Source organism: Mirounga leonina, unplaced genomic scaffold (assembly GCF_011800145.1).
Source record: "Mirounga leonina isolate KUSES-001 unplaced genomic scaffold, KU_Mleo_1.0 Mir_200, whole genome shotgun sequence".
Classification (NCBI taxonomy): domain Eukaryota; kingdom Metazoa; phylum Chordata; class Mammalia; order Carnivora; family Phocidae; genus Mirounga; species Mirounga leonina.
Window position 1 is genome coordinate 7,148,058 of NW_023270503.1, and position 13,920 is coordinate 7,161,977.

The window sequence follows — 13,920 nt, forward strand, 5'->3', positions numbered from 1 at the left end:
CAGTCTTTGTTGGATCTCCCATCTCTTCTCCCCGCCGTCCCCCCCCCACCCTGATAACATCTTGGACAGATCTCCTAACTTTAAGGTCATTTCTAATGATTTAAAGTCCATTCTATCTTTGCTTTCTGCTCACTTTTGCTGTGAACCTAAAACTGCTCTAAAAAAAAAAGTTTATTAAGAAAAAAAAGTCGAGGGGCACCTGCGTGGCTCAGTTGTTAAGCATCTGCCTTCGGCTTAGGTCATGGTCCCAGGGTCCTGGGTTCGAGCCCCGGCTCGGGCTCCCTGCTCCGCGGGGAGTCTGCTTCTCCCTCTCCCACTCCCCCTGCTTATATTCCCTCTCTCGCTGTGTCTCTCTCTGTCAAAAAAATAAATAAAATCTTAAAAAAAAAAAGTCCAGGGGCGCCTGGGTGGCTCAGTTGGTTAAGCGACTGCCTTCGGCTCAGGTCATGATCCTGGAGTCCCAGGATCGAGTCCCGCATCGGGCTCCCTGCTCGGCAGGGAGTCTGCTTCTCCCTCTGACCCTCCCCCTCTCATGTGCTCTGTCTCATTCTCTCTCTCTCAAATAAATAAATAAAATCTTAAAAAAAAAAAAAAGTCCAGTCTAACCTAAATCAAAACATCAATTTCATATCTAATTTATTTATTTTTTTAATTTTTAAAGATTTATTCATTTTAGAGAGAGAGTGCATGCAAGCAGGGGAGAGGCAGAGGGAGAGAGACAGAGAGAGAACTTCAAGCAGACTTCCCACTGAGCGTGGTGGAGCTGGAGGGATGTGGGCTTGATCTCGCAACACTGAGATCATGATCTGGGCTGAAATCAAGAGGCTGCCACTCAACCGACTGAGACTCCATATCTAATTTAAAGCTTCTCCCCTCTCTGACTCTCAGTTGGGAATATTTGTTTAGCTTATAATTTTCCTCTCTTCTTTTTCTTCCCTTTCTCATTCTGCTCCTGTCATTAGGGGAAGGATTAAAGAAAGGAAGTAAAAGTGTCTCACATGACTAATGTCATCAGAAGCAGAGATCCAGGGGCTGATTCTCTCTTGTTGGGAGCATTTATGGGTTCTTTGGAGGCTATACCTGTGAATCTTAAGATCCCTCTTCAGTCACTGCTTCTTGGTGTCCACTCATCTAGCCTATTACTGGGTCTTTTCACTCTGGTGGTAAGCCCTATTGAGTTGGCCACCTGACTCTGCCGAACACAGGTAGTGGAGGCTGCCCCATTGCTGCCCTTTCTCCTTGTCCTATTGTGGAATGTATCAGCCCCCTTCCCTAATTCAGAATTTTGCAGGTCAAAAGTGGTAGCCATCTTCATGAATGTGTGTGAAGGCCCCAACCTCCTGGAGAGACAGGTCTGGTTCACCTCAAAACTCTTAACCATGGTGGATGCACAGAGATGGCTAAGTTGCTGTAGTCAGCGAGACTCACCAGCGTAGGAGAAAGATCTCGCAGACACCCCCAGTCTTTTGTAGTGCTTCCTCTTTATAGTGAGGTGAGCAGTTTATCGTCTTCCATGAGTTCTTCTAATGAATTCCTTTTGAAATTTTCTCTCTCCCTGATGGAGGCTGGAAGTAGATGAAGGTTTTAGGATTGGTCTAGTCATTTTTTAGTAAATCTTTTACTTACTTAAGTAGTAAGGATGAACTGGTAGGTTTTCTTTAGAAGGTGAAGATCCTTATTTCCTGTTGTTCTCAGCTTTGGAATTTTATAGCTCATTAACATTTTGGCACTATATATATATTTTAAGATTTTTATTTATTTATTGAGAGAGAGAGAGAGAGCATGAGAGGGAGGAGGGTCAGAGGGAGAAGCAGACCCCCTGCTGAGGACTCCTAGGACTCCAGGATCATGACCTGAGCTGAACACAGTCGCTTAACCAACTGAACCACCCAGGCGCCCCTCCGGCACAATATATTAATTGCACACCAAATTGAGGAGGGAGGAATGCCCTTTCTAAGCAAAGAAAGGCTTAGTTTTATACCGAGATTCATGGAATCTCAGAGTTAGGAGAAATCTAGAAGCCATTTAATCAATTTCCCCACCAACGCCATGAATCCTGTTTACAACTTGATGAGATGTTAACCAGTTTTCATTTGGACACATCCAGGAACTAGGAATGCGTTCCCTAACTTTCAGATCTCAGCTCTGTCAATTACCAGATGAGTTTCACCAAATCACTTTAAACCCCGTTCCTCACCTATGAAAGGAGTGTAAATAGTGTCTTCTTCACAGAACATTGTTGGAAGGATAAAAGAAGATAAATATATAAATTGCCTAACCCAGTCACAGAGGAGTGCAATGTTGTTTCCCTTTACAGGTCCCTTTAGGGGACAGCATATTCTGTTTTCGGATTATTTTCACCGGGAGAAAGATCTTCCTCATATTGAACTGCCTCTGTATATTTTTAGCCCTTCCCTTAAGCTCACCCTTCAGTGGTCATACAGAATGTCTTTTCTCCTTTCACTCGACGGACTTTCAGATATGTGATTTTAATTGAAGGAACTGGAGATATTAGGAAAATCCATTTTTTTTTTTCCTTTTCTGAGTGGGGAGTCCAGGTAGCCGTTGGACTTCCGTGTGATCCCCAAGAGGAATTTATTGAGTGAATGGGGTAAAGATGGTATTTCACTTTCTAACATCAGTTCTCCCCGACGCTGGTGGGTTTAATCCCGGCTGGCTATGATTCTGTAGGATTCTAGCCTGGAACATGTGTGTGTGTGTGTGTGTGTGTGTGTGTGTGTGTGTGTAAGAGAGGGAGAGAGAAACCGACGCTGGTGGGTTTAATCCCAGGCTGGCTATGATTCTGTAGGATTCTAGCCTGGAACGTGTGTGTGTAAGAGAGGGAGAGAGAAAGGGAGAGACAAATGTTGTTAGACACTTGAACGCCTTTGAATGGTGCTATTCTTTGTCTGCCACATCGTGAGCACTAATAAGATCGTTTATTGCCCTGAATGAATGGTTAAACGTGGAAGCGACAAAGAAAGCCAAACGGCTTTCAATGAATACCAAGGCGGGTGCTCAAAAAGTCCTCTCAAGGGCGAGCTGGGAGAGTTGCTGTTAAGAGGTCTCTTTTGGGGTGGGTGGGGGACTAGCCTTCGGCTCCAACGCTTAGGCACCGCCTCTTTCACCCGCGGACTGACCGCTAGGCGGTGCCGCGGCATTTGCCGCCCACCTGCCCGGGCGCCCCAGCTCTCATCCTCACCCCTCAATCCCCGACCGGCGGCAAGACTACAACTCCCGTGGTGCTCTGGGAACGGGAGAGGTGGGGGGGGCCATGGGGGGAAGAGGGAGGTGAGGGCGGGCTTTCCGGGAGTGTGTTTCCGGCGTCGGCGGCCGCGGCCGGGGACGGTGTGAAAGCGGTAAGATGGCGGCGGCGGCGGTGGTGGAGTTCCAGAGAGCCCAGTCTCTACTCAGCACCGACCGGGAGGCCTCCATCGATATTCTCCACTCCATCGGTAAAGGTCGCCGCGCCCCCTCTCTGACCCTGCCGGCTCAGCTCGGCCTGTGTGGGCCGGCGGTGGCGGAGCGGGGCCGGGCTAGCCGGCTCTGGTGCTGCTGACTCACTGTGTGTGAGGGGGGCCGGGCCGGGGGCACAGGCCGCTCGCAGCTCCCTGGAGCCCCCTGGGTCCCACCCGGGTGGGGAGCTTCGAGGCAGCCCTGGCGTCCACTTGCCGGCTGCTGACTCACGGTGGGCTCAGCGTGGAGTGAGAGGGTGGGCCGAGCCGGGGCCCCCACCACTTCCCAGCCTTGCTCCGGCTCTGGCCCGTGCGGGCTGGCCCGGGACCGCGAGCAGTGCCGGCCGGCGGGCTTGTCGCGAACAGGACTGAGAGCCTCGAGTTGAAAGGCCTTGGAGAAACTCGCTGTAGACAGCGTTTCCCGCCGTTGTTATCAGTACAGCCCGCTCCGGGTGGCAGAGCGAGCGCTCGCTTTTCTCTTGGAGTTTTCTTCCTCGGGACGCTGGGAACTGCTACCTCTCTCCAGCCTCACAGCGGAAGGCTCCACTAAAGGGAGATCGCTTTCTGAATGTGGGAAATACCGAGGGGACACACACCACAGATTGACATTTGGTTTGAAGAGGTGCCCGAGACGTTCCTTTGCCCCCTTGTTGGGTGTAAGAGCGAGAAGGGACCGCCCGGCTAGAGGAGGTGACCAGTCGTCCTAGTCTCCCCTGTAGAGGTGGGAAGTGAGTTCGGGGAGTTAGTTGTCAACCGCGGAGTTCAGGGAACTGGTCCGCCGCAGATTGCCAGAGAAAATTAAAGTCAATTTGTAGTAGATTGCCTTATATCTTGCACACAAAAGGAAAACTGAAACGGGAGCTCCAGCCAGTCGCTTCTGAGAAGTTTCTACCGGAATTCAGGTGTGAATAGAAATAAATTTGCGATGACAGAGAAGGCTTTTAATGTTCAAGTCGTAAAGGGTTCAGTTAGGGCATGGGATAGCTCTTGCTGCACATGTAGTAATGTGATCTTTTTAACGTAGTTTGAGAAGATTCAGATTGGATCAACAAGTAGCGTAAGAATGCACGTGTATGTGGGACCTCCAGGATGTTGGCTTTTAGGTTGACTTCTAGTCTGTTGAATTTTGGTATCCCTGAGTTGCATGGAGAAAAGACAAGGACAAGATCTTGATGTCTTTATCTTTGGGGGTACTGGAGAAGGAGAGGAGGTGGGGGTTAAGATGCATCTGTGGATGGATGATTTTGGTAAATGAAAGGTTTTAATTTTGAAGTTCTGATCTTGAATTAAGTCAGTTAAAATTATAGAACCAGCGTCATTTCAATCACATATATATTTTTATTCTGTGAGTACACACTAATGTGAGAAGCATGGATTTTATTTTGTTTTTTTGTGCTAAGTGCCTACTATTTTGTCTTTTATAAAGGGAAATTATGGTAAGCATTATAGTTGGAGTATTTTGTGATTGTCCATTCTACTAGGAGAGAGTTCCCTGAAAGCTTCCCTCTTCAAGCTTGAGTCATGATGGGTACAGTCTTACTTTTTCCAGACTCCATCATGGAGTATCTAATCTTGGTTTTTGTCAAGTCATGACGCTTTGTAAGAGAAGTGATAACTAGTGATGATCACTAAAATTATCACCACAAACTCAGAGAGGTTATTCAGTGTTTGAGTGGTAAAATAGTTTTTAACAGTTGAAAGTGGGACAGATAGCACAAAGTTATTTTAACAGGTCCTGAATCCATTATAAAGCCGCAGTCCCTCCTAAGGATCACACTGGAGCTTTGATTGGGTTGTTTTTCCTGAATGGCTTTGTAGAACTGCTTATCCCTAGCACACCCATTAGTGAGGCTTTCCACAGACTAAAGTTTATTGAAAGACTCTTGACTTTTTTTAGTCATTAGTAAATAATGGTCTTTTGATTTTAGTTTGTGGCAGGTAAACGTATAGGCATGTTTAATATTTTCAATAACAGAGTGCCTAACGGGCTTAGCACCACAAGTATGAAGCACTTGTTTGGATTTTTGCTTTAACCAAGTGACTGCAACAGAAATCTCATTGTATGTGGGTAAGGGGAATTCTGATTCATAGAATGAAAAGGCACATTTAAAATCAGAGAGGAATCTATTTTTATGATTTATATGGGACATATCTTACATGATGATTTCACTTTTAAGAATTTTTTTTTTTTTAAAGCTCTCTAGAATTTGTCTTTTGGTAACTGAGTTTGTAATTGGTCTTGTGAGGGTGAAATTTCCCTCAGTCTTCATTTTTTGTCAGAATTTTAAGAAGGTTTGCATTTTCCTCTCCCAGTGAAGCGTGACATTCAGGAGAATGATGAGGAGGCAGTGCAGGTCAAAGAGCAGAGTATCCTGGAACTGGGGTCTCTCTTGGCGAAGACTGGACAAGCTGCAGGTAAGTGCTGCAAATGGGTTGCTTTCTCTTTTACCTGAAATGCTGGGTGAGGTTTCGTTTCTCTTGGAGTACAGGAACATAGGAATGCATCCACACAGTTTATTGGTGGTATATTTCCATTTTATCGTCAACTTGTTGAGCTTCAGTTTTTTAGCAGGAAGGTAGGTGGACCTTTAAATTCAGTTCTTTCGTGGAACAGTTTTGTTCTGCAGGTGCGGGAAAATCCTATTCCTTTTGGGATATAGTGATCTGTGATTTGTTTCTGGTTTGAATTTTCACTGTGTTCCCTTACATAGGGGCAGCAGCACCAGTAGCAGCTGTCTTTAGGGATTTCAGCTCTGATATATTTAAGATGGACAGCAGCTTAGGCCCCTGACTTGAAAGTGACTAGGGATTCTGCATCCAAGTCAGTGAGTAGCTGTCCTTTTTTCCTGATGGAGAGTGAGACATTAAATGGAAAGAGCCTTCCCGAGATTTCTCCATTGTTACCTGGGACTTTGTGCATGTTATTACCCATACATTCTATTTGTAATTGAACCATTGAGTTTCTAGGCTTGAGATACTCTGATGACGGTGTCCTCGGAATAAGAATCACTGGAATAAGAGACCAGGAAGGGCCTTTGACCAGTAAAGTGGTAATAGTATTTAGAGACAGGGTTTCTTAAGCTTAAAATGGATGATTTTTGTCAACTTTTTTTTTTTAAAGATTTTATTTTTATTATTTATTTGAGAGAGAGAATGAGAGACAGAGAGCATGAGCGGGAGGAGGGTCAGAGGGAGCAGCAGACTCCCTGCCGAGCAGGGAGCCCGATGCGGGACTCGATCCTGGGACTCCAGGATCATGACCTGAGCTGAAGGCAGTCGCTTAACCAACTGAGCCACCCAGGCGCCCCTGATTTTTTGTCAACTTTAAAGTGAATTTAGATCTTATCTAATTTAGAATGGATTAAGCTCTGGTAAGGGACTTTATGAATTACTTTACCCAAAATAATATTGTTATCCAAGAGGTGTAAGTTAGCAAAACTTCTTGAACTTGAGAACTAAGATCTTTTGCAACTTAAAGATGACTAACATTGATTATTAGGCTCAGTCAATAAAAAGTTGAGTAAAGGTATATGCAGTTGGAGGATGTGTTTATATGGCTTTTGTATCTTACTTAAAATATCATTTAAAGATATTTATAGTAAGACAGTTTTTAAATGCTGTCAACAAGTTACTCTTTTTTTTTTTTTTTAAGCACAGAAATGATTTCGTTTATTGCGTCCTCAAAACAACTCGATAAGGTGGATACTATTGTTCATTTTACACCTGAGGAAACTGAGCACAGAAGAGTTAAATGACTTATCCAAGGTCACTCACTCATCTAGTATGTGGAAGAGTCAGGATTTGAACCAATTAGTCCCACTTCAGAGCTTGAGGCCTTATGGTGTAATGGTTCATGCTTTCCATAGTTAATCACTTATGGGTTATCAGTGGTTAGTGCTGGGATTTTTCACTTTATTTATTTTTTTAAGTTTATTTATTTATTTTTTTTAGTAATCTCTACACGCAACGTGGGGCTTGAACTCAACCCCCAGGTCAAGAGTCACATGCTTTTCTGACTGAGCCAGCCATGCATCCCTGTTTTTTTCATTTTAGACTGACTTCCCTCCTGTTTAACATATTTATGGATTCCTTTTGCCTGTCAGTTAATGTGAGCTTGGGGTTGCATAATAGTTTTGTAATTAGTCCACACAAAATATAATTAATAAGGTAATTTTCCTGAAAGAATTAAAAAGTCAGGTAAAGTGATTTAAGATTTTTCTGTTGTTGAAATTTCCAAATATCTGTTTTCCTCCAGTAGCATGGACAATTACAAATAGCATGTAGTACAGTCAGCGCTTCAAAAATTTATGCAAAAATGTTAACTGTTTTGCTTGAAATTCGTATTTTATGCTTTGTTCTCTCCTTATTCCTTGCCCCTCCCCTTTTTGTGATTCAGTACCTGAGAAGTTGAGAAGTGTATAGCTAAACCTATTGCAATTTAACAGGTGAATCATAAGGACTTTCAGAAACTTTTCCAGGTCATTTGTCATTGTTTTCTAAGAAAGAGTTTGATGAGTATAGGTATATACAATAGAAACTCTAAGGAGGTCTTGGGGCCTCCATTCATGTACCTAACTTTGCTCTTCATAATTGATAGGTTTATGTTCTTTCCTTTGATTTTTGGTTCCCTGAGAAACCAAATAGGTTTAGTCCATTAATCTTTAATTTTGTTTTATTATGCACTTAATATACAGTTAGCACTGTGCTAAGTACTCCATTCAAAAAATTTAAGATAAGGTCTCTGACCTGTAGCATTCATTTGGGAATTAGTGAATAAGGCAAGGTTTGATGCATAATAGTGGTTGAAAGTGGTGCTGAGCATCATCAGACGTGATGGCTAGGCTCAGGATCTGCAGATTTCATAGCCTGAGATTCTGAAAGGATTATTTTGAGCTCTCTGACCTTCTAAAAAGGAAGTTTGGGTCATATAATTGTAAATAATCTCAATAGGAAGTAGTATGATTCTTTGGGAATTAAAAAATTAATTTGTTATGTATGAGAATGGAAAGAAACAGAGACTATAACCGAGAATGAATAGCAACAATAGACTGAAATGAAAAGTGAACTGAATCTTTGGCAACTAAGAGGTCATTTGTTTTTCTGTTGGGGTAAGAAGAATAACACTATCAGTGCTTGGAGCAAATACTGTAATGCTAGCAGGTGCTAGAGCAAAAGGCAGGCTGCTTAGTTCATGTTTCACTTCAGCCTTTTCCAGGAAGGAAAATAATTTTCAAAAAGAAAAAGAATAAAGCATCAGAAAGAGAATTAAAGCCAAGGTAGGTGAGAGAAGAGAGAGCAGATAGGCTCTTTAAGTTCAAGTCTCTAGGCTCTGACAGTTTCTGTCTTTTAATATCAGAAGCATAGTTCTAGCAGATGTATTTATAGAGCCACTATTATTATTCTGAGAAAAGTCATGGAGGATGGAGAAGTATTAAGGAAACAGGATGGGCAAATATTGTTTCATTTTGCGTGAAGATAACGAGAAGAATTTCTAGACACTTTAAACTGGTAATCACTAATACTGGGACAGATTATTTGGTAAGTAGGTTTTAATCACTTAAGACCGTGGGTTTATTAAGAAAAGATTATTTCAAACTCACCTTCATTCTCTTTGGTTAGCCTTATCAGACCAGTAGATGTGCAGGGCTCCACAGACAGTGGCTTGCCAGCTGTTTTTGTAAATAAAGTTTTGTTGGATCCCAGCCACACCCGTTTATTCACATATTGTCTATGATTGCTTTTGCACTGCAGTGGCTGAGTTGAGTTTGTGCCAATGAGACCACATTGCCCAAAAAGCTGAAAATATTTACTATCTGGCCCTTCACAGAAAAAGTTTACCAACTTCTGGGTTAGAGGAATGATACAGACTACATATCTGATGTAAGCAAGGCCTTTGAACATTTGCCATAATATTAATGAGAGGTCCAGGGTATGAAGATCATTGGTCAACTAGAGGGAAGTCTCTAGCATCGGTCAGCATCTGGCATTATGGCTAAAGCCTTTTCAGAAGACCTGCTTATTTTTTGTAGATGACTCAGTACAGTAGAGGACAGAATTAAGATTCAGAGTTATTGCCAAAGCCAGCAAGATTAAATTCAGTGTGGTAAGTACAAAGTTATATACTTAAAAGTATTTATCAAAACAGAGGAAGATGAGGAATTACCTGTCAAAAAAGACCTTAATGGAGCAGTCTAAACAAAAGTGCTATTAAGAAAAAGGAAGTAGACTATCTTGTGTTACCTGTGGGGCCAGATCAAGAGAATTAGGCCATGACTCTACTGGTCAGACCTTACCTGGAGAATTATTTTCAGTTTTGGGTACTACAAGTGGTATGTTTGCAAACTAGAGTTTATTCAATGACAAGGAATCTAGAAACCAGAACATTGGAGGAACAGTTAAAACAGCTAAAGATGTTTAGCTTGGAGAAAGGGAAAGTTAGGGAGATATAAATGGTAGTTATCTTCAGAAATTTGAAGCCATGTGGAAGGAGGGAAAGACTTGGGTCTTAGAAAAGAACAATTCAGTTTGACTAACATTCAAATAGTCAGCTTTCTGAACATTTCTGTCATTAGAGATTGTTCAGAATTGTTCTAGCATAGTAGGAAATACTGTGGGAGAAGGGACATTGTACTAAACTACTTTTAAAAAGATATGGTTGTATAATTAAAATTTGTACAAATGTAAAAGGAATTTGAGAGGGAAACATCAGTGCAGCCTGGAGTTGGCTTGGAAGACATAATAGGACTTTAGCTGGACCTAAAAGGATATCTGAGGTTTACATAGATCAAGAAGATGAGGGAGAAATTCTACATGGGAATGCAGCAGGAGTGAGGCATGAAAGAACACACATGTCTAGTCTATGCAGGGGTGAATGGAGTGGCAGAATGGGGAAAATCTTAGTGGAATCAAAGGTCAGTACTGGGGAATGAAGGAAAAAATGAACTTTTCCACTGTATAAAGTTCTTTTCGTACCTGACACAGTCCCATGCATCCTGTGACTATTCAGGCAGATGAGGATTTCAGGACCCTGAATTAGCATTCTCAGGAGGGTGAGGTTTGCTTGCCCTGAATTAGAATCCTCAGGAGGGTGAGTCCACAATTGGAGAATATTAAAGAGGTGGTGGCACTAAAGTAATTGTAACCTACATTCCAAAAGTACTTCCATAGTTATCGAGTTGAAATATTCTCTAATTTCTACTCTTGTTTCTAAAGATGCTCCCTTAAAATGACTGTGCCACCTTCTTTTCCTCTATAAGGGGAGAAAAACTTCTGTGGTGGACACCTTTTTTGGTCATAGTTTAAGACTTAGCCTTTACCAGTAAATGAAGAATTTTAAGTATATGTTTAAGGGGAAAACACCCTAAGTTTTCTGTGAAAAGTTTAGTCAGTGCCAGGGAAGTGATATTGCTAAAAGCCTAAATTGGGGAGAACTTTGGGAGGGGAGTCTGTTTTAAGGGGGAGCTGCCAGGGTAGACTTGGAAATTCAGCAACAAAACACCCCTCCCATAACCTCATCAGATTTGCCAGTTGTGAGGAAGTGATTTTTACCTCAGGTGTCAGAGGCACAGCTTATTTCATGTTCTAGAAAACTGCGCTCTGAGACCATGAGCACTTGGCTGTTTATCTGTCATTAAGATGGGTAAATGAGGCTGAGAGACGTGAGGTTTTCCCAGGGCCCTCATAGTAATCCAGTAGCTGAGTGTGGAATAGAATACAAATTTGGTATATGTTGTTCACTCATTTTTGCTACTCTGTTACCTGCTAAGAATGCTTTAAATTCCTACTATGTATCATATAGTAGACTGATTGCAGTGACATAAAGATGGATTTCATGATCTTGGATCATTATTTTAGTGGGTATTTTGTCTCTAATATTGATGTTTACTTTTTCTTTTCTGAATTGCCTTCCACACAGAGCTTGGAGGACTCCTGAAGTATGTGCGACCTTTCTTGAATTCCATCAGCAAGGCTAAAGCAGCTCGTCTGGTCCGATCTCTTCTTGATCTGTTTCTTGATATGGAAGCAGCTACAGGGCAGGAGGTAAGCTACTTTAATGGCAGAAGGTAGACAATATGGACAAAAAATCTGTTTCAGTGAAAGCAATGCCTGCGTGCACTGTGGTACTAATGTGGAAGGGACAGCTGAGCTGGGAGGACAGCTCAGGACTTATCATGTCAGTTTCTCTTTGTTACAGGGCATTTGATACTTTGGGTCTGTTCCATGCTTTGCTTTGTAAGTGGAGATTGTCAGTGGTCCCTGGAATCCTCATTACATCAGGGTCACAAACTGATTCTTGTCTTTGAGGTATTGTATTGCCACACCTTTGTAATGTTTTCTGTGTCTGTGGTACCTTTTATTCTGTGTCACAGAGCTCCTTGTGAGCACTAAATAAGTCTTGTGGCATCACTTCTTGGCGTGTTTTGTACTGCGTATATGCCTTTATGGAGGGGTGAGCATCCATCTGTTTGTGTCTCATGTGTGCAGAAGTGACTCTGGTGTACCTGTACATGTGTCCTCTACAAGTTCAGACCAGACCCTGAACCATGCTGAAGAGTGCCTCTTTGGAATCAGTGAGCCTCTTCTGAACTTTCAAAGATAGCTGTATTTTCTACAGTTCAGGAGGAGACACTACCAAAGTTAAAACTTATTCTGTAAAAAGCAGCAGATTCAAGCAGGATAAATTGTGGTTACTTGAATCTGTTTGTAGGAAAAATATAGTTGTATTTCCTATAGATACATTGCTTAGTATTCGCTGAGTGCCCACTGTATGCTAAACACTGTTACATATACTGGGGATACATTTGTAAAAACACAGTCACTGTTCTCATGGGGATTATATTTTAATGAAGGCAGGCAATCAATAAATATATAAAATGTCAGGTAATATAAGGACAGGGGTAGGAAGCTGGCTGGTTATATGTCTGATTGTTTGCTCTAGCCTCTGTGGGTGTAAGTAAAAGGTATGAAAGGGCACAGTAGCATTCTAAGTAAATAATGAGAAATTTCAGAAATCTAGGACATGGATCCCACTTTGAAATCAGGTCTTTTGTAAAAATCTGCTTTCTTGCCTTAATCATTCTTTGAGGCCTAGTTTAAACACCATAAACTCACTTCATTTGTAGAAAATTCATTTGTAGAAGAACTTTTCAAATTTGTGGCAGAACTATGTTTCATGATGGTAGATCAAAAATAGTTAATATTTAGATGGCTGTCTTTTGAACCAAAGCATTAGAATTATTTTTATGAATAATTTAGAAGAAAAGGTGATTTTAATGGGGTGTTAGTCTTATCTAACTTTTTTTTTTAAAATTGTACTTTGTTCTCATGAAGAAGGACCACCATCTTTTCTTTGAAATGGGGTGCCTTATAATGGGCTGACCAAAAATGTTACTTTGAAACAGACTGACATGTGTTACTTGGAACTTTCTAGGCAGAAAGAATTAATTATCAAAGCTGCTCCTTTGCACACCGAAGTCTCCGGAATTTTTCCCTTCCCATAGCGTAGAGTTAACTCTGGATGGAACTGCATTTGTGTAACGAGCAGTTCTCCTACTCCTTTGTGGAGGTCCATTAAATCATAATTCAGCACTCTCCTGTAATTGGCTAGTGGGATTTATTGGCCTTTATCATGTGGCTCCGTGTCTGGTTAGGCTATCCCATCTGCTTTACTTTTCTTCATATTTATTTTCCTTTTTAACATCTGTTTCCTCCTTAGAATGGAAGTTCCATGAGGATAGTTACTTTGTCCTGTCCAGTGCTGTATCCTTGGCACTTAGAGTAGTTTGGCCCAGAGGACCTACAGAACTCATATTTGTTGGAGGAATGTATGGATAATGCCTTCCCCGTGGTCGGTGCTTAGGAGATACTTTTTTGAATTAAGACATAAATTTATTGAATTGAGATATAAGCGTAAGTGTTGTTACTACATTTCTCTAGGTGACTCAGGATCTCTGACTTGGAGAAATTGGAGCTATGTATTCATCTTGGAACATTCTAGGTTCTTTTATTTGAGTGATGGAAAAGGATAGGGGAGCAAGTTGTAGGTCACTATCATGGTGGTATTGTGGCCTGAGGCAAAAGAAGAAGTTTGTAAACGTTGTTAAGAGATCTAGGAGTTTTGTGTTGCGGAGTTTGGTACCCAAGAGGATGGAGGAGGGGATTTTCCTTGCCTTTTTCTGTTTGGGAACTAACCATAGGTCAGATAGATTTACAGAACAGTTTTCTAGCTTGCTGTATTCCAAAAGGTGGTAGGAATCAGGTTAGGATTGAGTGAATTGCAGCACTAAGGTTTAGCGCCTAGAAAGTGAGGATGTAGGTGGAGGTAAGGGAGAGTGACGATGGGGTGGTTGGCAGGGGTGGGAGGGGGTAGAGAATTGGGGTGAGGAGGGGACTGTGCCAGACCCTTGCCAAATTGGGAACTGAAATTTCAAAATTAACTTTACCTTTCTGGGATCTCTAGGTAGTT

The 13,920-nt window shown here is 42.0% G+C and overlaps 1 protein-coding gene across 2 annotated transcripts in view; it reads left to right on the forward strand.

Moving 5' to 3' along the window:
- Positions 1-3,317: 3,317 nt before the first annotated feature.
- The window catches only part of PSMD11 (proteasome 26S subunit, non-ATPase 11), a 29,101-nt gene continuing 18,498 nt past the window's right edge, over positions 3,318-13,920 (forward strand). The window contains exons 1-3 of one of the 2 annotated variants that reach the window (XM_035027805.1): positions 3,318-3,455; positions 5,769-5,870; positions 11,371-11,495. In XM_035027805.1, coding sequence (XP_034883696.1) covers positions 3,365-3,455; positions 5,769-5,870; positions 11,371-11,495 — 318 coding nt within the window. In that variant the 5' untranslated portion in view covers positions 3,318-3,364. The remainder of the gene's footprint in view (positions 3,456-5,768; positions 5,871-11,370; positions 11,496-13,920) is intronic. The other variant, XM_035027804.1, reaches the window with a different exon arrangement.